At 49.0% G+C, this 25,290-nt stretch overlaps 3 protein-coding genes across 4 annotated transcripts in view; 1 reads left to right on the forward strand and 2 right to left on the reverse strand.

The window, feature by feature from the left end:
• The window catches only part of MGAT4B (alpha-1,3-mannosyl-glycoprotein 4-beta-N-acetylglucosaminyltransferase B), a 49,577-nt gene extending 39,517 nt beyond the window's left edge, over window positions 1–10,060 (reverse strand). The window contains exon 1 of the mRNA XM_034066929.1: window positions 9,879–10,060. Within this exon, the coding sequence (XP_033922820.1) occupies window positions 9,879–9,975 (97 nt within the window). The 5' untranslated portion in view covers window positions 9,976–10,060. The remainder of the gene's footprint in view (window positions 1–9,878) is intronic.
• Window positions 10,061–16,234: 6,174 nt separating this feature from the next.
• Window positions 16,235–20,808, forward strand: SQSTM1 (sequestosome 1). Of its 2 annotated transcripts, XM_013128583.3 has the most exons (8): window positions 16,235–16,495; window positions 16,668–16,763; window positions 17,587–17,816; window positions 17,924–18,080; window positions 18,543–18,632; window positions 19,120–19,364; window positions 19,606–19,810; window positions 20,499–20,808. In XM_013128583.3, exons 1-8 carry the CDS (start codon window positions 16,318–16,320, stop codon window positions 20,654–20,656), a joined length of 1,359 nt encoding a protein of 452 aa, XP_012984037.2. In that variant the 5' UTR covers window positions 16,235–16,317; the 3' UTR covers window positions 20,657–20,808. The 2 variants fall into 2 exon arrangements, with proteins under 2 accessions (XP_012984037.2, XP_005147271.2); XM_005147214.4 differs by lacking the exon at window positions 18,543–18,632.
• A 443-nt stretch (window positions 20,809–21,251) lies between these two features.
• MRNIP (MRN complex interacting protein) lies at window positions 21,252–25,053 on the reverse strand. The gene is made up of 7 exons (XM_005147338.1): window positions 24,994–25,053; window positions 24,786–24,845; window positions 24,527–24,624; window positions 23,254–23,323; window positions 22,829–22,965; window positions 22,479–22,566; window positions 21,252–21,972 (listed from the first exon to the last, which is right to left on the reverse strand). Exons 1-7 carry the CDS (start codon window positions 25,051–25,053, stop codon window positions 21,364–21,366), a joined length of 1,122 nt encoding a protein of 373 aa, XP_005147395.1. The 3' UTR covers window positions 21,252–21,363.
• Between the last annotated feature and the right edge of the window lie 237 nt (window positions 25,054–25,290).

Here is a 25,290-nt window from a genome sequence, read left to right on the forward strand (position 1 = left end):
TCAAACAGCCAGCACAATCCCTTGCTTCAAGGCCTAAAGCAACAGGAAGACAAAATTCCCTTCCCAGCCATTCTAACCGCCTGCCAGGGTTTGTATTAATGGAAGAATTACATCTCCTTCCAGCTATGGCAAGGGCACAGCTTGTCTCCCCATGGCCATCCCTGAGTCTGCCCAGCAGTGAGCAAAGATGCCTGGATGACACAAAAGCTATGCCTCCTCCTTACAGAAACATAAGCAGGTAAGTGTTCAGACCCGACATGAATAGGAATGCATGCGTGTTTTAAAAAAGCATGTTTTATGGCTGTGCAATGAGACCTGGGGGAGAGTTATCTTTATAAACAAGTTATTAAAAGTGGGAAGAGGGACCCAATACGAGCAGGTGCCAATTACTCAGCTCCCAGAGGAGACTTTCCAATTTCTCACCTTCCCCCAAAGCAAGATGTGCCGCTGCACAGCAGCACATTCACTTGCAAGTGTAACACCCTTTTGGAGTACTGCTTCTCTCCCGCAAAGCAAAGCTGCGTTGCTCCTGTGCTGCCGCTGGAGAGGGGCAGCCCATTTCCCCATGACCCTGAACCAGGGCTCAGACCAATACTGCAGAAAATGAATGTGGAAAAGAGTGAAACAGCAGAATGTAAATCAAATTATCTTTGTATTTGACTCCAGGATCTGGCCACTCCTCCTGCCAACAGCAACAGCAAATTTGTGAGCTAATTGCAACGGCCAGGTTTGCGTTTCTGCAAATCTCTGCTTCGGTTCAGGCACAAGACGCCAGTAATGATTTTGTTATTTTAAGACAGCAGCAGAGTTTCAGACAGTGAACGTCCACATTGCCACTGGAGACGTCAGAGGGAGCCCATCCTTTGAGGCGAGCACACCAAGCTAATGATTAATATTACAAAAGTAATCCGAGCCTTTAAAAATCATTATTTCCAAAATCAGCAAATAATTACCAAGGCCTTCTGCAATCAATACCCAAGATAAATAGACAATTAAATTGCAAAAGAAACAGAAGAATGTTGTTAATATTTGCCAAACACACGCCAAATACACTTCTTCATGGTAACCAAATACTTCCAGTAAATAGATATTTTAGCTCACTGGAGAGGCACTTTCAGAGAGTAATAAATTTATCTAATAAAACAGACAGACAGGGTGGAACCAGACATTAATGAAACACAAACTGATCTATATGGAGCCAACCCACAATCATGTCCTAATTATGCTCATCCACCATTCTGGGTACTTACCTCCCCCTCCCAGGTCAGCTCTTTAGCCCAGGGAAAGGACATGTTTCATGCAGATCCACTGGCACGACAGAGCAGAGGATTTCAGCCATCGAAGGACGACATTTGTGCTCAGCTAGAATCTGCATTTCCCATTTTCTTTTCTAAATACCTCTTGCTCCTTAAAGTCAGCAAATTAATCTGCTTTTAAACACCATTCTTGCTTTGCCTTCAATGTGGTTTCAGCTCCATCCCTGAGGCGCAGGATGAGCTCTCGCTGCCGGGCAGAACCAGCTGTCCTTGCATGATGCCTGTGCCACAGCACATCCCCACTCTGGAACCCAGAGGGTTTATCCTGGGGGCTGTGCTCTGCCTCACCACCACTTCTGGGATCCAGAGGGACTCAGAGCAACCCCTGACACTCAGTGCAAGGCCCAGCAGCACTTCCCCCCCAGGCAGACAACCTTTACCAACTTCAACCCCCTTCAAAGAGGGGAGATTGAGATGAGCTCTTAGGCATAAGTTGTTCCCTGTGAGGGTGCTGAGGCGCTGGCACAGGGTGCCCAGAGCAGCTGTGGCTGCCCCATCCCTGGCAGTGTTCAAGGCCAGGGGCTTGGAGCAAGCTGCTCCAATGGAAGGTGTCCCATCCAACCCAAACTGTTCTATGATTCTACCCAAAATTACTGCTCGGAGTTAACAAAGCCACACTGTTAGATGAGCATCTGATAAAGTTCCTCAAATAGCAGATAACTTGAACTGGAGAGGATTAAAAGAGAGAGAGATGTGTGGGAGGATGTCCATCCCAGTCATTTTCTTCAACAACAAAGGAAGAAGGAAGGGAGGAAACTGAGCGAAACTGAAGACAAAGAGAAAAGATATCAAAGCCATCTCCGGAGAGAACACAATGAGAGATGGCAACAAAAAGGAATAGTTAAAATACAAAAGGCAAGATCAAATAAAAGGAAAAGATCACAGTCTGGGCACAGAGAGGAGGGAGCAGAGACCACCACACTGCTTTTGCCAGCATTAACTGAACAATTCACTTGCCAGATACTTGTGTGTGGCAGCAGTTGAATCTGAGAGAGTCCAACACCATCCAGGTCCATCCATGCACCAGGTAACCCTTACGGTCCAATGTTGTTCTTGCTCTTCACAGCCAGCATGGGGACAGGCCATGGGGACACAGCACAGCAGCTCTGCTCCCCTGAGCACCCGTCTTTTGGGGAGGAATATAGCAATTTAGTCCTCAGAAAACTTCTCCAGCTTCTATATGAAGCTCTTGGTACTGGCAGGGTCAGTCTTGCTACGGTGTTTTCACTAGAACAGGCTATACAAGCACGTAGTGCTATTACACATATCTTAAGTAGCCCATATCTCAGTATTGGAAGTTTCTTAGATTATTTCTGAGGCTACACAACTTTTTCGTTACCACAGCCAAAAAAATTCCTCAGAGCAGTGACAAAACAGAGAGGATTTATTGCAGCACACACACAAGCAGTGAGTGACAACAAAGGGTCTTCAGGTTAAACCTGACTTCCAGAAAGCTCTTGCCATCACAGAGTGAGAAGAAAAACCTATGTGTTCTAAGGCAGCCTTGAAAATGTGATCAGGATGGTCTAAAAACTTTTTGGGGGACAGGTGTAGACCAGGTAATGGCACCAGTTCAGCATCTATCCCACTACCAACAAGTCCTAAACCACCAGTGTAACAATTGTAAGTAAATGGGCACTGCAGTGCAACAAAACTCACAATGAAAATAAGATGGGTAGAGATTAATTTTTGCACAGAAGCTCCTTCAAAGCCTGATGGTTTGCATTTCGGTGCCGTCCACTTTAGTATAAGGAGAAGTGAAACCATCTTGCACAAAAGTGTCTGGTCATTTCAAAATACAGATTAACTTTCAGGTAAGTATTTATCCTGTTCCTAGCACAAAAGAGCAGGAATACTTAAATATCAGGGGAGTGACTCCAAGGCAGGAGGGAAGATGGAGTTACAAAGCTTTCTCCCTGCATCAGGGATATCCATGCTAATGCACAGATACTGGAGACTCAAATGTGACTTGACACGGAGACGAAAACAGGAGAAGTGGCCAGTGCCCAATTAAGAGGGACGGTTTAAAACAGAAATCTTGCTTTCCAAAAGAAGCCTGACATGAACTCAGAAAGCAAACCCAAGAAAGCCATTGCTGAATAAAAAGCTCCCTACAGTTCAATTCAAATAAAAGAGATGGAAGAAATGCATTTCCCTGCATCAAAAACAAGGATCCCATCCCTGAAACAGGAAGCCATTAAGCAGATGCTTGATCAGCACTCCCCAAAAAGCCTCTCCTCCTCCGTTAACCTGCCAGCCCCCGCTGAAGCCCTTTGTTTATTCTAATAGTTTCCATAGTCCCTTAATTTGACCAATGACTTCGGCCTATGCTGCAGCCCTTCTCACCCAATGATCTCTTGGGCTTTGTCTCATGAGAAACAAAGCATCCACATTAGAATTGGCACAATTATGATATGGAAAGTCTTCACACAAAACATAAAGCTTCATCTCCAAATACTTTTAGGCAGGTGGCTCAGCCCCACCTCTGCAAAGCACTGGCTGGTGGTGGATGCCTCTGCCAACCCAGGCACCCCAGGACCAATATTTGCTCATCCATGAACTGAGAAATTGGTACTTTGGTGCCTGGTTTGGGTTTTGTGAGGAAGGAGAACTGTGGCTAACCCATGCCTACCTGTAGCAGCCTGCTAGCAGCCTTGCCCAGCCTATCACTAAAGCAATTTCCCCATCACTTAGCAGGCTTCAGAGCTTTCTAGAGATGACTGGCAGGCAGCTTCACTTAAACTAGCCCTCTATAGGTGCGTTCTACATTAAACACTAAGTGAATAATCAATGAACATTCAGGATGTAAGCACAAATCAATGATTTGTTTTAGATGAATCAAAGAGAATCACAAACGAGAAAGGGTTCTGTTCTGTAACAGAAGCAAACCAAGAGAAGTAAGTGGTTGATGTAATAGGGGGTGTGTTAACCTCCTCTGCCTGCTCTGCTACTGTGCACTGACAGAGACGCTGGTGTCAGATGCTGCTGTGTCCTCCAAACCCCTGTGACAAGAGATGTCTCTGTCCCCAGCGAGCAGATGGACACTGAGGCATGAAACCAGCTGATTTACTTTCCCAAGACTGGGAGGGATACAGCACAGTAAGGACCTGAATCCAAGTCTCTGGGGAACACTGTCCTGACTGGGAGAAATCTCTTTTCCAGTAACTTCAACTCTGTCACACAACCACAGCTCTTATTGTTGAAGCAACAATGAGACACGGACAAGTGCTTGCGCAGTACATGTCAAGAGCTCTCTTTAAAGACATAATAAAAACTGCAAAAGAAATAAAACCAGAAACACAGGTGGCTCCAGACAATGGATGAGTTCTTCTGAGAAATGCATATTGACAGATTGCCTGATGTTCCTCACTCCTGGGATGAATTTGGTCAAATCATAAGGCAGGATAATTTTGCAAATGCTGCTGCATTCCAGCCACCAATTCCCCACAGTGTCTTCTGGGCACCACACAGGCTCTCAGAAATGCTCCTGCACATCTTTTTATTGGCCGTGCATTTTAATGACAGGCTTCTAACCTCTGGGGCTCCTCAACCAGGTCCCTGCCTGCACCTCCCCAGCCATCAGGAGCACACAGCGGGTCTGCTGCTGGCATCTCTCCTCCTGCTAAATGCTTCCAAGGGTGTAGTGAAATGACCCCAGCTCAGACCAGCGCTTTCACTCGCATCCATAAGGCTGCAGCCAGTGCCTGAGACCTCAAAGAAAGGACAGAATACTGAAGTCAAGCTGCTGCAGGTAACAGAAATGAAACGGCAGTGGGAAGCCGTGCATGCCACAGGACAGCTCGTATGTAGCAGTATCACAAGCTTTGACTCTGCTCCTTCTAGGGCGGATTAGCGATCATGGCTCTTATGCATTATATAAGAAGACTGTAAACATGCTCAGAGAAATGTCCCTCTGGGACAAAGTCTGTTTCCCACAAAGGACACCCCAAGCGAGCAGAGCCAGCACCGCACAGGGCACCAGGCAAGCAATATTACTTTACAGAGATGCTCTCTGAGCCTGCACAGCTGCAACGGGCACCAGAGCAATATCCACACTGCAGCTGGTGCCCCACGATCACCCCACTCCCCACCACATTCACAAGTCACAGGAGAGACCCTGCACTCAGAGCTGCACTGAGGTACCCTCCCAGGATGCGAGTGGTGACTCCTTCAAGTGCACATCTATTCTGAAGTGCTTCCACAATGCCCATGGGAAGAACAGTTCCCATGAGGTGAGATCCAAAAGAGCAAGCAATCAAAACTGATCTTAGGGGTGTGAAGCCACTATGTGAAGAACAACCCCACTGCGCACCTACATCTACAGGTACAGAGGTGCCTGCAGGTGTGGTTTTACAGCGGAAACCTGGAGCTGGCTAGTATTGGGCAACGATAAAGCATTAAGATCTGAGGGGGGAAAAAGCTGCCAGGGGAAGCCTGCACAGGCAGCATGGGCACAGAGCTCACCTTGAGCTAGGCAGCCATACCCTGGAGGTACAATCCCACCTTCAAAATGCAGCATTCCCAAGGGGCAGCATGTTGGGAGAACCTAGCTTGCTGGTCAGTCAAGATGAGAACAAACATTAGGGATGAGAACTGAACAGTTTTCATCATGGAAAGAAACAAACCGGAACAATTTAATTACAGGTAGGTTTAATTGTTCACTTTCATCCTATCTGTACCTGGGACTTGTCTAAAGCCATGAAAGCTTCTCTGTTTTACTGAGCTCTCAGCAGAACACCCCTTGTAATTTCCATGTCAGGCATGCTAATGCCTGAGCCTGCCGGTGCCTTGGTCCTCTGACCACAGGTTACCCTACACAGTTAAACCCTACAGGTCCACCTCATGACAGCAGTTTATGGAAGAGCTTCTTCCAGAGCAGCCATTCAGTTTTGAAAGTTAAATCATACTTAAACCTAAAATCAGCACAGAGAGAATATTAATCTTTGGCCAAGACACCCACCACCACCATGTGCAGCACGTGGTCCACCTCCAAACCCCCCGTGATGCTGGACGTCGGCTGCCTGGGTGACTGGCTGTGCTATTTGAGGCTGCCCTTCTCTTCCTACTCCAGCAGACTATTTCAAACCTCATTTATAATAGGAAAGATGCAGCATCTGTTTTTGCAGACCATGAGGTCAAAACTTTACTAATAACCACAGCACAGCAAAACATCATTAGCGGGTAAACAAACCCTGCACCAGCCACAGAGAAGCAGCTCTAGAGCTGGTTTGACCTGGTTTGATTTCTTTTGACTAATTGTTTTGTCCTCCCAACACAGAGCAGGAAGACAGGAAGGTTCTGTGATGTTTTGCATGTGTTTTCATATAGTATTTTACCCCATCAGAGTCAACACAGACACCTTGACAGCCTTCCCCAGAACTCAATGACGTGAGCAGCTCAGGATCACTGGGAGTTGTCTCCAGCCACTCATGAGAGATGGCTGATGTTACAGAGGACTGGCAAACACAAAGCCTGTCTTTGAAAAATAAGGAGATGAGGATAAAGAGGATGAGGAAATTACAGAATAATCAGCTTACTTTTGGTTGAAGTGCTTAAAAAACAAGGAGAACTTGAGCAAGAGCTAACTTCTGTTTATCAAGACCAAATCACACCAGACCTATCATACCTCTTTGTGTGACAGGGTGCTAGGACTTGTAGGAAGGGGAGGAGAAACAAACCTTTCAGAGAGATCTCTGATAATGTCTCATAGGAAGTCCCCATAATACAGCTGGGAACCTGGGGGCTGCACTGAGCCCCATAAGGGTGGGAAGCTCACCAGTGAACTGGTTGATGCTCTTTGAGCACAGACTGGGAGGCCTTTACTGAAGCAGGTTCCAGGGGAACCCATCCCAGATGTGACACCACTTCATGTTTTCATCCACAACTTGGCTGATGGCAGAGAAAACACGCTGATCGCATTTGGAGGCTACACCAAGCTGAGAGGAAAGGCAAGTATGCAGGAGAGCAAGATCAGAATTCAAAACAATCCTGACATTTTTAGAAGGAGCAGCCTGAAAAAACACAAAAGGACACGGTTCAGCAAGGGCAAGTGTGAGGTAATGTGATTTGATAAGAATGATTAACCAGCAAGTACAAGGTGAGGAATGAAAAGCAGGAAGAGCTCTGGAGAAGAATGGCTGAAGGGTCGATGGGACTAAACATAAAATGAAACACAAGTTTCTGCAGCAAAAGTAAAAAGCAAACACACCGGGATGTACAAACAGTATCGCTGCATGTGAAAGACCTAAAGTAATCCCTTACTCTGTTAAGCATCACTCTTCAAGAAGGGCAGTGGTCCAGAAGAGAGGAACAAGAGAGACTGCAAACCAAGAATACAGAAACTAAAAAGAATGATCAAAGGAACCAGCATGGTTTAATCGATAGTAGCAGGGACTAAAGGAAAACAGCAGCAACTTCCAAATGTCCCACAGGCTCCTGCAAAGAAGGAAGGAACTCTTTCGCCTGTGCCCCACATAAATGGAAAACAGAAGAGCAACCATGAAACTGAACTGAAGGAAAAGACATTTCTGTTCTGATCGTAAGACAAATCAAATGGCAGAGCTGCTAAATGCCAAACAGATTGTCCAGAGAGCTTGGGCATCTGCCATCAGAGAGTTTTAAGAACAAACATCATAAACATCTGTCAGGAAGGGGCTGGTTATCACCGATCCTGCACAGGGGCAGGAGATGTCTGGATGACCTCTCAAGGTCTTCTCCAGCTCCGTATTGAGTAACAGCCTGATACGCAAATGACCATAATAGCCGGAAACCTGCTGTGCTGACACAGCCTGACCCACGCTGCTCGTGACCTGTTGTAGCCATCGCTGTTCACAAGACACAATCTGTTGCTGTCAGAGGAAAACACGGATCCCAGGGAGGGTCCTACCAAGAAGGACAGGGACAGTGGTGACCAGGGTTGTCATTCTGGTGCTTGACTGAGCAATGGGGAAAAGCTATTTGTTAGAAAACAGAAGTGAGTCAAAGGATGACACAGTACAGACAGCACAGGGCTGGCCACCCTGCTCCAGGAACCAGGAGTGACTGCTCAGAGCCCGTGCAGCATCGCACGTCAGTTTCACTTCATTTGTGGGAGGGAGCTACAAGTAAAGCAACTGCTCAGCAGGAACCTCAAGAACGCACCTCTCAGAGTGCATCACATTTACGGTCTAACATTTCTGGCTGAAAGTGCATACACCTGGTTGTGCAAATGCTCTGCCCAGTTAAAAATGTCCCCAGCAGAAGCCAACCAACCCACCGGCGGTTCTCCTGCACTACAAGTGCCTGTCACCCAAGCCTCTGTGTGAGGCAGCTCCAATGGGATTTACACCACATCAGTAGCACAACAGGAAACCCCTTCAGCTGATCAACAGGCAGAGAACTCCAAGCAGCCTACAGCTACCACAGGAAGATTGCATACTGCAGGCACTCCTGCTCTGCTGCTGAGCTGGATGAGCACCTACATGGGCTCCTGTAATCCTGACAACAGGAGCCAAAACACCTTCCCCCAGCCCTGCCACCAGCCTTGCACCTTACACACGCTGCACCTCGTGACTGTGCACGGTGTGCCGTGGGACAGCAATGCCACCAAGTCACACCTTACGCTCAGCAAAAGCTGCTTCTCACCTGTACTGGGGAGAGATGGTGATGGGAAGCAAGGGTCAAGGGCTGGATGGCCACACTGCCTACCTTTAACAACCTCTGAAATTGCAGGAACTGAAAGAGCAGAGTGACTTAGCATGGACACGAGAGTTCCGCACCCATACCCAATTGTCATATACACAATTCAGAAGCAACTACCACAACTGTCCTCCAGGCCAGGCTGGAGTGGTGCGCTGCTTTAGTGAGTGCCAGGATGGGCAAAAGCAGCTATTCCGTTGTCAGGAAAAAACAGTGGTGAGCATCTCTGATACCTGTGTGGGGTTCCCCAATGGGACGGGGCCCTATCTCCCTACTCCACAGCCACCTACTCGGTGCAAGCCCGGCACCGATGTTGAAGCACTGAAACCGGCAGCCCTCGCACTGGTCCCTTGTGCACTTCAGTTACTGTACGCAGCACAGAGCCGCAGGAGCGCTGCTCCCATCTCTCACCTCCAGTTTGCCCTGAGCCCCCAGTACCGGATTGCTCCCCCCAGCCGCTGGCATCGCCACCTCTCCACGAGGATTTAACCCGCCTGGTTCGCACTCCTCGCGCACGAAGGTGTTCACCATAAACGTGAGGGTGCAAGAAGCGCATCACCGAAGCAAAGCCCAACGCACCGGGACCCGGACCGGGACCCGACCGCCAGCGGAGTCGAGCAGGGAACCCCGGCACTGGCACCTCCGGCCCTGCTGCGCACGGGCGGGCACGCCCCGCACCGGGGGTCCCGCGGGGCCAGGACGCGCAGGATCCGGCGGGTCCGGATCCCCGAGGCTCCTGCAGGATCCCGCCGGTCAGGATTACCCCAGGTCCCGGTCGCACCGGACCCCCGGGATCCGGCGGGGCCCGGGTCCCCCAACGCCCCCCACCCCAAACCACAGCCGGGTCCCAGCTCCCCTCCGGCGCAGCAGCCGAGCCCCCCTTACCTTTGTGCCCGCCGAAGGCGCCGTACCAGGAGAGCGAGAGCAGCGCGCAGAGGCAGCCGAGCAGCAGCGTGAGCGCCGTGCCGCTGCGGAGCCTCATCGCCTCCTCGCCGGCGGGGGCGGCCGCATGGCCCGGCCGAGGAGCGGAGCGGAGCGGGGCGAACCGCCCGGCCGGCCCCAGGCAGCGACCGCGCCGGGCCGGGCCGCGCCGGGGCGGGCGGGGCGGGGCGGGGCAGGGGGCGGGGCATAAGGGCGGGGCCAAAGGGGCGGGGCTGGAGTGGGCGGAGAGCGCCCCCGTGCGGGGACTGCGGAGGTAGGGGTGAGTGTGCGTACGTACGTGTGTGTATATACATGTGTATACATGCGTGTGTGTACATACATGTGTATACATACGTGTGTGTGCATACATGTGTATACATGAGTGTGTGTATATACATGTGTATAGGTGCGTGTGTAAACGTGTGTGTACGTGTGTGTGCATGTACACATACTTGGCTCATTCATATAGACGCCCATACACACACCTGTGTACACAACTGTGTCTGTACAGAGATACACAGATACCTGTGGATGCCTGCATGGGTTTATACACGTGTGTGTGCACATACACGCCTGGGTGTGTATATCTGTCTGTGTGCAGATGTCTGGGTCCATACATCCATATGGCCATGTGGGTGTGTGCACGTGCACCTGTATGCATGCACGGGGGTGCACACATCTCTATGTATGGGGGTGTGCACAAGGACCCTTGCATAGGTGAGGGTGTGTGTGCAGGATGAGGTGCAGGCAACAGCCCCCATGGCTGTGCAGTGAGTGCATATTTGCTGCCATTCCACAGGAACATTTCTTCTTGGTCAGGGAAGCAGCACTTAATGTTTACTGAGAGGAAATCGATGCTGGATGAATACTGCAAATGGGAGTTGCTGCCTGGAAGGACACCATCACTCTTCCAAAAGACCTGGCAACCGGGGTTATGGCCTCAAGCTGCTTCTTGGGTGAAGGATGGAAGAAAACAGATTTAAATATTATTCTGCCCTTGTTTTCTGCTATTAATGGGTCTGGTTTTATTTCACTGCAGACCAGGAGGAGCCATACAGCGAGGCTCGGTTTGCAATGCTGAGTTTACACAGCTCCATCACCTGAACTTGTTCCTGTGAAGTCAAAAAGGAGGTGGCAGCTCATGTGCTCCATATGTGGGTACATCATTCCTCCAGCAAAAGTTGTCCTCTTCCATTCCCTGGAGCTCTTTTAGCAAGTAAATAGTTCTCAGATGTGTAAATATTTGGCATCCAGTGATCCAAGTCTTTTGCTTGAAATGCTTGGATCAATTAGAGAGTAATGTAAGGTGAAGCAGAGGTGGGAATGGGGATCCAGGCACTCAGAGATGCTCGGCTGCAGCCTTGGAGCTAAAGTAGCCAGCAGGGATGTGCTCCATGGGCATGTTTCCATCTGACAGCACTCCAGCGGACATGGGAATCCTTCTGAGATGGGGAAATCCATCACATGGGTCCTCAGGCCTCTACCCTATTTCATTCTGGAAAGGCAAAGGGAGCTCAGCACCCAGGGGCTGCCTTGAGGCGCTGAAAGCCACACGTGTGTAGGAAGAAAAGCACGGATCACCCATTTCTGCAGGGGATGGTTGTGTCTGCTGCCTCCTTGGACTCTTCTCTAGTTTATAAAATAAAACACGTTTTTTCAGCTCGAAAAGGTCTCTCCTGGTGACTAGAAAATCCAGGAAGGAAATCGGCAGAGGGAGCCCTTTGGATGGCACCAGGTTTCTGTCTCCACTGCCAGAAGCCAGCCACGAGCTGCAGGGCTCACAGGGGCACATCCCTGAGTAAGGCCATGCACTGAACATCACCCTTGGGAATGCTGGAAAGAATGAGGAATCTGTGCTTCCTCCCCGGGATTTTGCAAGGCATTGCCCAAGTGACCATCACCACAGAACATGAGCCAGCAGCACATCCCAACCACACCAGCAACACTGTTTTCACCAGCAAAGAAAACAAGCCCCAGAAGCTCTGTCCCACCCAGCTTTCTCGCCTTAAACCTATGTGTTAAACCCAGGAGCAAACAGGGTTCACAGGAATTAATGGCAACCTCTCCTCCTCCCCAGAGGTTGCAGACAAGCAAGAGCTGCTCGTGGGGAAGGCGTGTGAAATCCAGCCACTGTGATGGAGTTTAGGAAGATAACATGACACGTTTTAGAGCATTAGATGTTGGCTGGTTTATTTTCAGAGGTGCAAAAGGCTCCTGCCACCCCTGGTATGTGGTGTGTCTGCAGTGGAAGAGAACAGAATAGCATTAATAATTTCTCCAAGACAATTAATTAGACTCTTTCCCAAGGATGAAGCCTAATCTAATTTTTGCTGTTACACTTTGTCTTCGTAAGAGTCTGAAGAAATGAATGAGCTTTATAGCACCCTCGCACAACAGAAACCTTGGGCTCTCTTGTGAAAAACGAGGGACTAAGCAAAACTGCCAGCACTTGTGATCTTTCTCTCAGACCTGCAAAATTCCCTTTTATTCTTGAAATCCCTCCCTTTATCCCAGTTTTGGCTTTTATTCTGTTTCTAACAAGCAGACTTTGAGCTCCGGTCAAAGTCTAAAATACGAACTGCAGAGACGCAAAACCCCAGCAGCAAATAAACAGAGAGAAGATGGTTTTTTTAAGGGGATCTCATGATCTTTGAACAGTTGATGTTGGCAGTACTGAGCAAGCTGCAGAAAAGAGGGGCCTTCCATGGAGAGCACTCCAAAAGCAACCCAGAGGTCCTGAGGCCATTACAGAAATTAGAGAAAACATTTGTTAGGCCTAGATAGGGAATGTAATCCAGGTTTGTAGCTGATTTTATCTAGCTCGCTAAAGAGCTTGGCTCTGGAGTTTGAGCAGGTCGGGCTCAGTCCTCCCCAGGCAAACAGCACTTGCTGTTTGTCTCATAAACCAAGGTAACTTCATTTTCTGTATGTCTGATAGGCTGCTGTGAAGCATTCCAAATTCTCCTTAGCCACCAGAGGTGAAGATCACAACAGGGTGTTTACCCTGGTTATGTTGACATGCTGATGCTTTAATTCAGGGCAAAAGCCACACATCAGGTTCTCAGTGCAACATTCACCCCAAGCAATTTATGTAGGCTGCAAAGCATTCCTGCTCACCTTTGGGAACATGAAGTCCTTAAATATTTTCACAACACCCGTAGTGTGCTTGTACTCTGTGACTGCTTTCCGAGTGTTTTCCCTACCTGCTTCTCTGTCTCAGTGAAAACAGCATCACAGAATTTCCTGCCCTTAGAAGTTACACGTTGCACCAATGAGAAGTGGTGCTGAGCCTGTGTAAACACCTGACGTGGCAGAGCTAACCTTCAGGAAAATTCAACCTCAAAAATGAGACATCAAAAATAAACCCTCCCAGCTTTCCCTTCTGCCTGTGCAGTTGAGGAAGGGCAGTTTCTGCTTCAGAGGCACCAAGCTGTTTTCACTGGGCTGGAGGAGGAGGGAAACTGTCATGGGATCAAGCTGAGTCACTACCATCTGATGTGATGTGTCCAGAGCATCCTGCACCTCTCCAGATGCATCTGGAAGGAGTGTGTGGTCTGCAGCACCCAGTCCAGCCCAGTGAGACCCCTCCGCTGTGGCTCTGCACTGTCCCTCCATCACCACACATCAATGCCAGAGCTGTGGAAACACATAAGACAAACCTTCCCCTCCTCACCGAGTGCTAGGGCAGTGATTTGAGCCTCAGGCTGGAGCAATGATTTAGGGAAGAATTCCCTCAGGAAAATCAGCAGCAGCCTCTATAGTGATTTGCAATCAAGGAAAAGACCCCCCCGCCTTCATCCTGCCAGGGCTTTACTGTGAACATGAGAAGTTTGGCCATAAGGAGCATTCTGGTGAGCGTGACCTCAGAACGAGAACCTCACCATATGTTTTTAAACACTTCCCAGCAGAAAGTGGGTGTAGAGAGAAAGCAGAGCACTGCAGGGATGCTCATTGCTCCTTTTTTGAGCCTTTCCTCTGTACATTTGGAATTTAAAACTCAAACAGCTTTTTTTTCCCCACCCCTTTTGCTGTTCCTCTGCCACATCCACTTGCGAAGCTGGCTGCTCAGCACCAAGGGCTGAGAAACCAGTTTTTGAGCAGGGGTTGCTGTGATGCTATGGGATTCCTAAAGAACCATAAGAAAACATCCACACAGCCAGAGCTTCACGCTGAGAATGGCAAACCCCAGATCCTCCAGCAAACAGAGGGAAAAACATCTCAACATCTGTGGGAATACAGCCCAGCTGCTCGCATGGCCTCGATGGGGGGCTGAGAAACTGCCCAGAGGTGCATCTCAGGGCTGGGGGCAATAGGAAACGCAGGGAGAGGGAGGTCCAAGGTCTGGACCAGAGAAGAGCTTGCTGAGAGGAAATCCCCAGCCTCCAGGAGGAAGAGAAGGAGATGACTCACCGAGTCAGCAGTGTCCCGTGACGGGTGAGGTAAGCTCACAGCAGCCTGGTGAAAGCCTTGTTTTCCTTATGTTTTGTTAAAGTGCATGGTGTCACCACCAGAAAGCTGAGCGTGACTCAGCATTCTCACCAGGAGGAGGGAAATTCCCTCTGGCTTTTGGCCGCCTCCATGTTTGCCAACTGGATTAAGGTTCACATGGAGGAAAGCTTAGATTTCTGGTTTTAATTTTATGCATCGCCTGATAAATGCATTGATTAATGTGGAGACACAAGTGGCTTGAAAAGACTCAACAACTTGAGGACAACCCACTGTGCCTCAAACACCCAGGCATGATGGAGAGGGGAATAAGCAATCGGTCCTGTATAAGATGGCAGCAACACTTCCTAAGGAAAGGATATATTGGGGCTGGGTCCCAAAATAAAAATCTCTGGCTCTATAAAAGAGACCAAAAGTGGCCATCAGGGACCTCAGAAACAGGACGTGAGATGGACACAATGGAAGTGTTGCTTGGCAAGGCAGAGTCAGCATTGGCAGTGTCCTGTGCTGCATGTCCTACAACTGCTAGCCCTTCTTCTCATTTTATAGAGAAAAGCAATAATCCAATGATGTCAAGTCAGTAGCTTTCACCAACGCTTTCAGAGATAAGAATACACACAGCAAACAGGCAGAAGAGAAGGTGAATGTGATACATGTGCCCAAACCTTTCAATATCTCGTGCTGTAAGAGCTGGTGAATCATTCCCTGTGCCGCATCATCATGCTTAAATCTGAACCTGTTCATGTTTAAACTGAAACTCATGGCTTCACAGTGGAATATTGCCATGCCATACCTGGAAATAGAAATTCCTAGAAAATACCAGTAAAGGTTTTAAAAGGGCAACCTTTTTATTGTAAATAGTGTTTTCCAGAGAAGTGATGCAATGTCAAAATTACCACACATATGCCAAAAATGTAGCTATATGGAAGGCCAAGTGTTTTAACGTATATACTTTAGGTCAAGAAATAAACAACCTTCCCATTGTGGCAATTAAAACTTATCCTTCTCGTGACTGCAGAAGATGGTAAATCATTACAGTTTCTCCTGAGCTTTTATTATCTTACACCAAGAAATATGTCACTAATAGTCAGAGTGGTCAGGCCCTTGGGTGAGAGGGAATTAATACCAACAAGGCACCTGATAATCATCGATCCATCTTTATTTAATTACCCTTGGATGGCACAGATGGTGTGTTCTGCCAGCTGGACTCCCATGGCCAGATTAAGAGGCCTGTCAACTGTATCTGATCTGCACGAGAACACTGCTGCCAACCAGCTTGGAAAGCCCCCAGAACATCCTCCTTAATGTCAGTTGTGTTTATATCAGTATCTTTATTTTTAGCCCCCCCCTTCTGAAACACCAAGTTCAGGGAAGAGCATTAGCCTAAGAGTTATTTATTCCTGCCACGCTGAGCATGTGAAGCCCTCCTATGGGTGCTGTCACCCAGTAGGAGTGGGGCAGGCACAGGGATCTCACCTCCATCATCTGGCCGGGTTGGCGTTATGAAGGTAGTGAACAGGACCAGGGTGGCCAAGTGCTGTGTTAGCACATACCCCGGCTAACACAGGCGATGGGGACCAGCGGACCCCGAGGTGCACGGCACGTCTGCAGTCATGTTTGCCCACCAGTGGGTCTGGGAGGCCACTGTGACCACCCAGAAGGTAACCCCACTGCCGCACTCGGTCCCCAGTGCCCAGTCACCGGTGATGCTCCAGTGATCAGCACATCCCCTCTCCTCTAGACCCCTATGGACCACCCCGGCCGCAGCTCCGGGGCGCAGGCCAGGCCGAGGGGCGGAGCCTGGCTCACAGGGGGCGGAGCCTATCACCGATGGGCGGGGCGAGCGGTCCCTCCCCCGCGGCACTATAAGGCCGCTGCTCCCGATCCGCCTCCCGTTACCGCCCCATCGCTCTGTCGTTCGCGGCCTCCCGACGGTAATTCCTGCTGCGCCACAGCCATGGCGGCGCTGACGGTGAAAGCCTACCTGCTAGGCAAGGAGGAGGCGGCCCGCGAGATCCGCCGCTTCGCACTGCCGCTGCCCGTCCGCTACCAGGCCATCCATGACCGCATCGCCGAGCTCTTCCAGGGGCTGCTGCGGGCCGGGCCGCCGCCCGCCTTCCGCATGCACTATAAGGGTGAGCGGGGACCGGGGGTGGCTTCTCTGCGCGATCGGCGGTGGGTCAGGGCCCGAGAGAGGCGCCCCGGGGGGTGGGAAAACCTCAGGGCACCGGGCTCCCCGCTGTCACCCCCGGGGTACCCAGCATGGGCTGCTGCCGGGACTCTTAATGCTCCACTTTGCCCTTTTAGATGAAGACGGGGACCTGATTGCGTTTTCCACCGACGAGGAGCTGGAGATGGCGATGCCTTACATGAAGGATGGCGTCTTCCGTGTTTACATCAAAGGTAACGTTGCTCAGCCCCGAAGGGCGGCGGCAGGACTCGATGTCATGCACTTGATGGCAGGGTGCCGAAAATGTGAGAGACAAGCACCAACCCTTCCCGTTGTCCTCAAGGACCTGGTGTAACCGGCAGTGTTTGTGGGGGGAGATTAAATAAAGGGCAGGGCAATACACCAAAATATGAATTCTCCCTGCTGAGGTGGGGCAAGGGGATCACAAGTTTCCTCCTAGCCCTGTCATCTTGGTTGGCCCAATGTGAGCCACTGTTGTCATGCTGGCTCCCTGGAAACACCAGCCTGGCCCAGGACTCTTTAATATTCACAACAATGCATAAGGAAGCCTTAATTCCAGTATATTGAGTGCTTAGACACTCCCTTCTGTTATCGTGGATATCTGCAAAGCTTTATCTGCAGTCCTTTTAATGAGTCACACAAGCCAGTGGCTGTTGTCTTTGTTCTGTCTCCTGGCATCTCTTCCTGGGTCCCTCTCTTGAAAACATTTTGTTCTTGTAGTGCTTAGGAAGGTAGGATGAGAAGCCAAACTCAGTAATGCAGCATTAATCCATAACATGTCTCTTGGCATGTTTATTCTAGATAAGGCATGCTCAGTTAGAGGAGCAGGTATCTTTGTGGATCCCCATTGCACTTGGGTGAAGTTCTCTTACATACCCCCCCAGGCTTGTGTTTGGCAGCCAGTGTAAAAATAAACTGACCTAGTAAGTCAATACTGCACCAACAAGAGCTGCTTGTGCTTCCTTCTCCTCTGCCTGATTTCCAACCTTTAAATAGTAACCTGTTCTTGATGCAAAGTTTCCTTTCCCTTAATAGAGAAAAAGGAGTGCAGGCGGGAGCATCGCTCACAGTGCAGCCAGGAGCCCCCCCGCGACATGGTGCACCCCAACGTGATCTGCGATGGCTGCGAGGGGCCAGTGGTGGGTGCCAGGTTCAAGTGCACTGTCTGCCCAGACTATGACCTGTGCAGCACCTGCGAGGGTAAAGGCATCCACAAGGAGCACAACATGGTGATGTTCCAGAGTCCATTGCTGAATCCATTTGAGGTGAGTAAAATCTGTGGAGTGAAACTACTGAACTACCTCAAATTTAAGTTTCGATTACTCAAAATAGGGCTGTGCGAACAGAGTCACATGAACTCTGCTCCTTACAGTGGCTTCCCCGAGGACGCTGGCTCCGTAAAATGCGGCATGGTGTTCCCCCCTTCCCATGGATGCACTGCTGGGGATATCCTGGTCCTGCTGCTCCATGCCAGAACTCTGAACAAGCCCAAGCCAGCGCTGCAGCCTCCAGTCCACCCACTGCAGAAGGTAAGAGATGCCCTGGTAAGCAAGGTGGTGGTGGAGTCAGACTAGCTGAGGTTCTGCAGCACAGGGTAGAATCTGGGTGGAAAAATAGACATAGGAGCTAACCTGATATGCTTGAAATAATTAGCACCTTTCAGAATGGTATTATTTTTAAAGCATGCTTGGATCACCACAGTCAATGAGGATGCTGATAGAGGAGAGTATCTGGAAGCAAACCAAGCCAAATTGCTAGGTCAGGCATGTCACTACTCCAGATCTGCCTTTCAGCATGGCTAATGAGCCTTAACAATGCTAATGCCACTGGCTTTCCATCCCAGAGGTAGCTCAGAGTTGGATTTTTGTCTCTATGCTGCTGTTGTCAGTGTTTGTGAGTGACAGGAAGTGAGCACCAAGATCTCATGGGGTAACTGTAGGTGCCATTTCCCTCTGAGCATCTGTGTGTGCTAACAGAAGTTGTTTTTCTAGAAGCTTCTACTAACAGCCAGCCTCAGGACCCCAATGTCACCTTCTTAAAGAACGTTGGGGAGAGTGTGGCAGCTTTTCTGAGCCCCCTGGGTAAGTGGCTTACAGTTTGTTATCCCAAACCCTGAGACTGGCTTAAAGGTCCTTTTAACAGCAGCAGGCAGCTGTTGGGACTGATACCAGAACTACCTCATCCTACTAGGCCTCAGAGGCTTAATTTACTCCTGGTACTAATAATGCCTAGACTTAGGACAGCCACTCAGTACCTTTTCAGCCCCCCTTTGGGAGGAAATGAAAGATTTCATTAACATGTCACCACTGTAACACTACTGTTAAGTCAGTGGTGACTCAGGAGTTTGCCTGCCTCAAGTAGACATGGATGACTTCTGCCCTGACCCTCTAAATGTATGGCTTATCTAAAAGATAAAGGATGACTATTTGGTGCATAGCTATATGCAACATGGCAAATTGTATGATTACAGAAACCTTGCAGTGTTTAGACAAGGACTGATCCATGCTCGTTTAAGACTGCTTTGGAAAAATCTGTGTAAGACTTTCTCCATCTCAAATGCACTTCTAGGTATTGAAGTGGATATTGATGTGGAACATGGAGGACAGAGAAGCAAGGTGACTCCTGCTGCTCCCAATCAAGAGAAGAGCAATGCTGAGTCAAGCAGTGGTACTTCTAACCAGAATGTTCAGACCAAACAGGACTGGAATAACACAGAGCCTGCTGCAGAAGTAAATACTGTTGCAGAGCAGATACAAGACATGGTGATAGATCCTGTGCCCACACAAACGGAAGATGGCAGCTTCCAGTCCCAGGTACAAGAACTGTGACACTAATTTAGTAACTTACTTGCTGAGGCTTTACTAAAAAGATGATTATTTAGCATGCATTGTGGGACTGAGTATTAAGATACCATCAGATTAAGTGATACACAGTACCTGTGCTTTACAAGTGTACAGCAAAGGTGGTGGGATTTCTTGTGGAAAGGCAGATAGCAGGAGCATGCAGCCTACCTGGAAAGCACTGCAGCATCTGGACTCTTCCTTTCCATTTCAGGAACAGAGTGAGTCCAGCAGTTCATCAGGGGGTGATGAGGACTGGACCCATTTATCTTCCAAAGAAGTAGATCCTTCCACAGGTGAGCTTCAGTCCCTGCAAATGCCAGAGACTGGTCCCAGCTCCCTGGATGTATCTCGGGATCCTCCCCAGCCAGGACCTACAGGACTGAGAGAAGCTGCACTCTACCCACATCTCCCACCAGGTAAGAGAATGTACAGGTTTCATGGAGAGAGTAATTTTCACTCAGGAGCTGCCAACTTCCCTGATGTAAGCAGACCTGCTCTTGGAGATGCTAGAAACTAAGGTCACATACAGTACAGCTAAACTTGTCTGTAACTTCGTTAGCAGGCATGGCAGCTCTTGCATCCTGTTAGAGACAGTCAGCTGGTTCTCCTCTTGAATGTGTGCAGCAGAGTCTTACTAAGACTTCTGACCTTAGAGTAATATGCCATTTGAGCAAAATGAAAGAAGGTGTTACCCTAAATCATGTCCTTGCTATGTACTCTTCAAGAGAGCCTTTTAATGCAGAATGAGAACTAGTAGTACATCATGTGGCTTTAAGACAGCATTATTTTGGTTGGAGCCAGTAACAGTATACAAGGCCACTTAAACTAGATCAGCATTGCACAGCCCTGCAGCAAGGCCAGCTGAGTCTGACTCAGCTGTTCTCTTACGGCTGAGTGGGATATATGTGATGGGGGTGTGGTGATAGATCTCTTACCTCAAATATCTCCCTCCCAGCAGACAAAGGGGAGCATGTCTCCTAGCTTTTAATCAGCTATGCTAGATTTACCAGGATTAGTGCAAACCCACCTAATGTGTGGTATTGCCTTGGCTACTTTGCCAGTTACATGAAGTGCTTCAACTTTAAGTTACTCTTCTCTTAACAGAAGCAGACCCTCGCCTTATTGAGTCTCTGTCCCAGATGCTCTCCATGGGCTTCTCTGATGAGGGTGGATGGCTCACTCGACTCCTGCAGACAAAGAACTGCGACATTGGGGCAGCACTAGATGCTATCCAGTATTCCAAGCAGCCACCTCACTTGTAGTAATCTGTGTAACACAAAGCACTTTCCTTCTAACTGAAAGCAGACAATACAGTACAACTCACCCAGTGGTTCATTCTTCTTTCTGCTAAGAGTTTGTCTCATGTTTCTAAGTGCTTGTAGAATGGAGGAAAAATAAATACTACTTCCTGTGATCAGTCTCTGTGAGTGTTTAACTACCCAAGTTAAATGTGGAGGGACCAGGCTGAGATCATGCTGCTTTCGGCAGGCAGCTCCCTATGCAAGGGAAGCAGCCCAGGGCTGTGGTATCTCTGGTTACCCTTAGGGCTGCACTGCTGAAGAGAAATTAAATGCTTTGCTGGTTCTGAAGCCTGATCTGGAAGAAAGGGTTGCTAAGGGAGATATCAACAAAGAGGTGATACAGGAGCAAAAAGCTGTAGTTTGTAATGGGGAATGAATTATGGACTTTACTTGTACTGGCCTGGAATCCTTACAGCCTGGGCACTTTCTCCTCCCAAGCTGACCTACTTTTCTAACAGATGAGGTTGATGGACAACACTCTATAACCTTAGTCCTTGTCTGCTGCAACAGTTGCTTCCACCCTCATGCCCTTCCCCCAGACACAGCCATGCAGCAAGTAAACAGCTTTAATAATGCAGTCCTTCAAGGCTTACAGTAAATCTTGCCTCAGTACTTGGCATACCAACTACATTACAGAGATAAGAAAGAAGTGCCAAACATGCCTGAACTTACCAGAGATCATCATCAAACTCATCACCTGTGCAGAAGAGGTGTTCACAAGAAATTATGCTAGGCTTTGGCCCATTGCTACAGTTAACAAAGGTGTTTGTCCTCCTTGTGCTGTCTGAACAGCATCTTCCCCCAGTGGTGTCTATGACACCAGATCCTGCCCTTATCAATTGGTTTTGCGGTTCTTTGAATAACACATCCTCCCCAGCTGGGCAACTGATGCTGGACACCATGGTGCCAGGCAGTTTCGAGCCAATCTGCTCAGTGCTAGCAATACACTTTTTAAATTCAAAACCTGTACCTTGAGATAGAGTCCTTTGGGCCTGTTCTGAGCATCTACTGACCGTATCAGCATCTGCAGCAGTCATGCTGTGTAGCCCCAACCTTCCACTGCCCTCCTGTGGTGATAAGGTGACCCTGGCAGCATTTTCACTGTAGTTATTAGAATGTGAGAGAAATTTTTCCCACTTGGAGGGTTTGGTACAAGCACTTGGGGTTGGTGTATTCTTCTTAGGCACTATGGGCTCACAGATAGCAGGAGCTATGCTCTGTCCACAAACAGCATCTCCATCATCTTGATCAGGCACTGCTACTGAACTTTTCTTGCACTGTAAGAAGAGAGAGCTGGGTTATAAATCCAGAATGCACAGCCAAGCTGCAGGCAAAGAAAGAGCACTCCTTCAAATGCACCCGAATCCTCACCAGCCCTCTGAGGCAGAGCTGGGCTGGTGCACTGGGGGGGCCTATGAGCTCTGGGCTTTGGAGACCCAGGTCAACTTCACTGATGCTCCAGGTAATCACAGTAACTTCAGTCACTGCATTACTACATAGGTGCCACTGCTCAGTAAGGCAAAGCACCACAGACTGCAGCTGTGCTGAGGCAGGAATCTGGCTCAACCACTCAACCTACACAAGGTGGCATTGTTTTCACCTGACTAAAAACTCTCAGAGAGAAACTTGTGACAACTTTTTTTCTTCTCCTCAATCATTCAAATTAGAAAAGCAGAGGAAGACTCATAAAAATTCAAAGTTATGATGACATAAAAGAGGTCAGGGGAAAGTTTTGTTTTACTGGTAGGACACATCTTGTACAACTAAAATAACCAGGTTTAACCTTTTTGGCTTGGTAGGCAAGCTGGCAAACTTCATTTTCTTCAGCATACTCCTGAGCATCACTGGAGAGGAAGCTCTTTTGGTGTTTTCTGGCCAAGAAAACGATTCACAAAGAGACAGATTAGCTCCACTGTGATTTTATTTCACAAGTCACCAGAAATGCTCACAAAATGCATGGCTCTAGGAATAAGAGAAGTTTTATCCCCAAATACCAAATCCCTGCTCAGCTCAGGTTGTACACTGCAACCTGTACTTTATTGAGCTATAAGAGCTGAGCTACTTCCCACACCTCCAAACCAAATGTCACTGCTCAGGGGCAGGAATTACCAAAATTTAAAGGTCTTTCTGTACCTTTGTTCTCCCACAGTGGTCTTCCTTCGGGAACAGAACAGTTGCCTTTCTGTACCCGCCTCCTCCTCCTCATCTTCCTGATCTTCATTGTCCTTGTCCAAATATTTACTCCAGCGACTGACTGCTGCTCTTCCCTCCTATAAGATTGCAAAATGACTGAAAACAGCAAAATACAGAGTTCTCATTTTTAGCATTGTTATGTATGTGCTGAATGCCTCAAATCACAAGTCAGTTTAGGGTATGTTCCCGTGTCATGTTCCCACGTCCAGTGCGCCAGTGGAACAGTTTCTGTATACACCTTGTTCTCTCTCTGATTACATACACTATCCCAGCTGTCTGAACCTTATAAAGGGATCACTGATTTCACTGTGATCCACCTTGGGCAGTATGGGTTGGTATTTACTTCAGCTTTGAAGGTATCTTACCTGCTGGACTGAACTGTCTGCATGTTGGGCTGCTGTATTTTTGCTGTCATTTACAGAGTCTTCTACGCACCTAAAACAGAGGTTTAGAGTTTCTAGAACACAATTCTCTCTGATGGTTTATAAGCTTCAAATCACCTACTCACAGCACAAGGGATTGGATAGGAAGCATGGATAGGTACTTTGGATAGGAGGCATGTCAGAAAAGTAAATGATCTATAGAAAAGCCATGTCAAATTAAGGATTTGCAAGATATATTGCCCAAATATGTGACAATACTAGTTAGAGAACAGCTTTCTATAGAAACTTTGTAGTTTCTATACAAACACTGTAACAAGTTTGCTCTAAAGCCGCTAATCATGAAATGATAAATTCTAACTGATCATAACTAGGGATGTTATGACACGATGTCCCAGCATGTCTTTGGGACACAGGTTAAACCCCACTAATGATATCCCAAGCTACCATGGAAAAAAGGGAAGTTCTTTCACAATGTTTTGAATTTCCCAATGTTTTGAGACTAGAAATAACCCTTTTTGATAAAGGGAACAAACAAGGAGGTTTCCTCCCAAAGCTCAACCCTGAAGCACGGCATTTACGCAACTCAGTTATCTAACATGCTTTGACTGATTTCTGGAAATAACCTTGAGTGAAAAGGAAGCTGGAGCAGGTCAAGACCAGCTCAAGATCAGGTGCTTTGTAAACAGGTCTGGGAATGAAATAAACAGGAAAGTGCTGCCCAGATTTTCCAGCCCAGCAGGAATTAACACCCAAATGTCTGTACTAAGCAAGTCTTTTTTTATCAATAGCAGCAGCAATTACACAACAGATTCAGTGTGAACCCCCTGCATGCCAGCAGCAGCACCCAGAGTGGGGGACGTTTTCATCTGAGGATGCAGCTCTGCCCTGATGCCAGTCTGTGAGATGGGCGTTCCCACACTCAGCTCATCAAACAGTACATAAGGCAATTAGAAAAACCCTTCCAAAACCAAACTTTACTGCATGCATTTTCATGGGTAAAGGTGTGAGCAACGCACATTACTGATCAAATAAACGTACCTGGAAAAAATTCCCTGTCACAAGAAATGTGGCAGGGCACCAAACCAAACGGCTTATTCCTATGAGGGGACGACAGAACTGGCACGTCTCATAACTTTACAACAGGTAAACCCCTCCCATGAGCCCAAATTAGGTAACGGGCACCCCAGGTGTTCAGAGGTACTCCACAACCACAGCACGTGTAAACAGATGAGCTGATAAAGATTAAACACTGTACCGAAATGTCCACCCGATTGCTTCCTCCGCCTCCCCCTGCAGCAGGTTTAGCTTCTGGACATGGCGCCTGCAGTCCAGGGCAGACCCTTGGCCGTAAAGCTGCCAACAAGGAGAACAAAGCTGACGGAAAGGCACGACGTGGGGCTCCACCCCACGTAACCTCATCAGCTGAGGTGTTAACTCAAGCCAGAACAGCCGGCACGGGCCGTGCCCGCCTCGATGGCTGCTGTCCCCGCACAGGCCTCCCCCTGGGCCCTCACCTTCTGCACCGCCTGCCGCTGGCCGCACACGCAGCAGCTCCACTTCCCGCTCCGCTTGGCCTAGGAAGGAGCGGAGGGGTCAGTCCGGGCCCGCTCCCCGCTGCCCCTGTCCGCTCCCCGCTGCCCTCGGCCGGCTCCATGCTGCCCCCGGTCCGCTCCCCGCTGCCCCTGTCCGCTCCCCGCTGCCCCCGGCCCGGCCCGCACCCACCTGCTGCACCTGGAACCGGCGGCAGCGGCAGCACCGCAGGGCCCAGCACTGCGGCGCCATCCCCACATCGCCATGGCAACGCGCGCCCTCCGGACACGTGACAGCGCCGCCGCGTCCGAGCGCGCCCCCTGCCGGAGGGCTCAAGCTGTCAGCGGCTGGTGCAGGAGCACCCGCTGGGACCGGATTGACGCTGAGCAGAGCGGAGCTGCCCTCAATGGGCAGGGCAGAACGAGAGGGAAAAGAAAGGGAAGAGAAAAAAAAGGAATAAAAATAAAAGAAAATTGGAAAAAGGAGAGG

Source organism: Melopsittacus undulatus, chromosome 10 (genome assembly GCF_012275295.1).
Source record: "Melopsittacus undulatus isolate bMelUnd1 chromosome 10, bMelUnd1.mat.Z, whole genome shotgun sequence".
In the NCBI taxonomy this organism is placed as follows: domain Eukaryota; kingdom Metazoa; phylum Chordata; class Aves; order Psittaciformes; family Psittaculidae; genus Melopsittacus; species Melopsittacus undulatus.

What these genes read in the sequence shown, in the direction of transcription:
- SQSTM1 (XM_013128583.3), top strand. Translation starts at nt 16,318, where the DNA reads ATGGCGGCGCTGACGGTGAAAGCCTACCTGCTAGGCAAGGAGGAGGCG. An exon ending in CAGTCCACCCACTGCAGAAG is followed by an intron (nt 18,081 to 18,542) that starts GTAAGAGATGCC and finishes TTGTTTTTCTAG; the next exon opens with AAGCTTCTACTAACAGCCAG. An exon ending in AGCTTTTCTGAGCCCCCTGG is followed by an intron (nt 18,633 to 19,119) that starts GTAAGTGGCTTA and finishes ATGCACTTCTAG; the next exon opens with GTATTGAAGTGGATATTGAT.
- MRNIP (XM_005147338.1), bottom strand. Translation starts at nt 25,053, where the DNA reads ATGGCGCCGCAGTGCTGGGCCCTGCGGTGCTGCCGCTGCCGCCGGTTC. An exon ending in GCCGGTTCCAGGTGCAGCAG is followed by an intron (nt 24,846 to 24,993) that starts GTGGGTGCGGGC and finishes GCTCCTTCCTAG; the next exon opens with GCCAAGCGGAGCGGGAAGTG. An exon ending in ACCACTGTGGGAGAACAAAG is followed by an intron (nt 22,567 to 22,828) that starts GTACAGAAAGAC and finishes TTTCTTGGCCAG; the next exon opens with AAAACACCAAAAGAGCTTCC.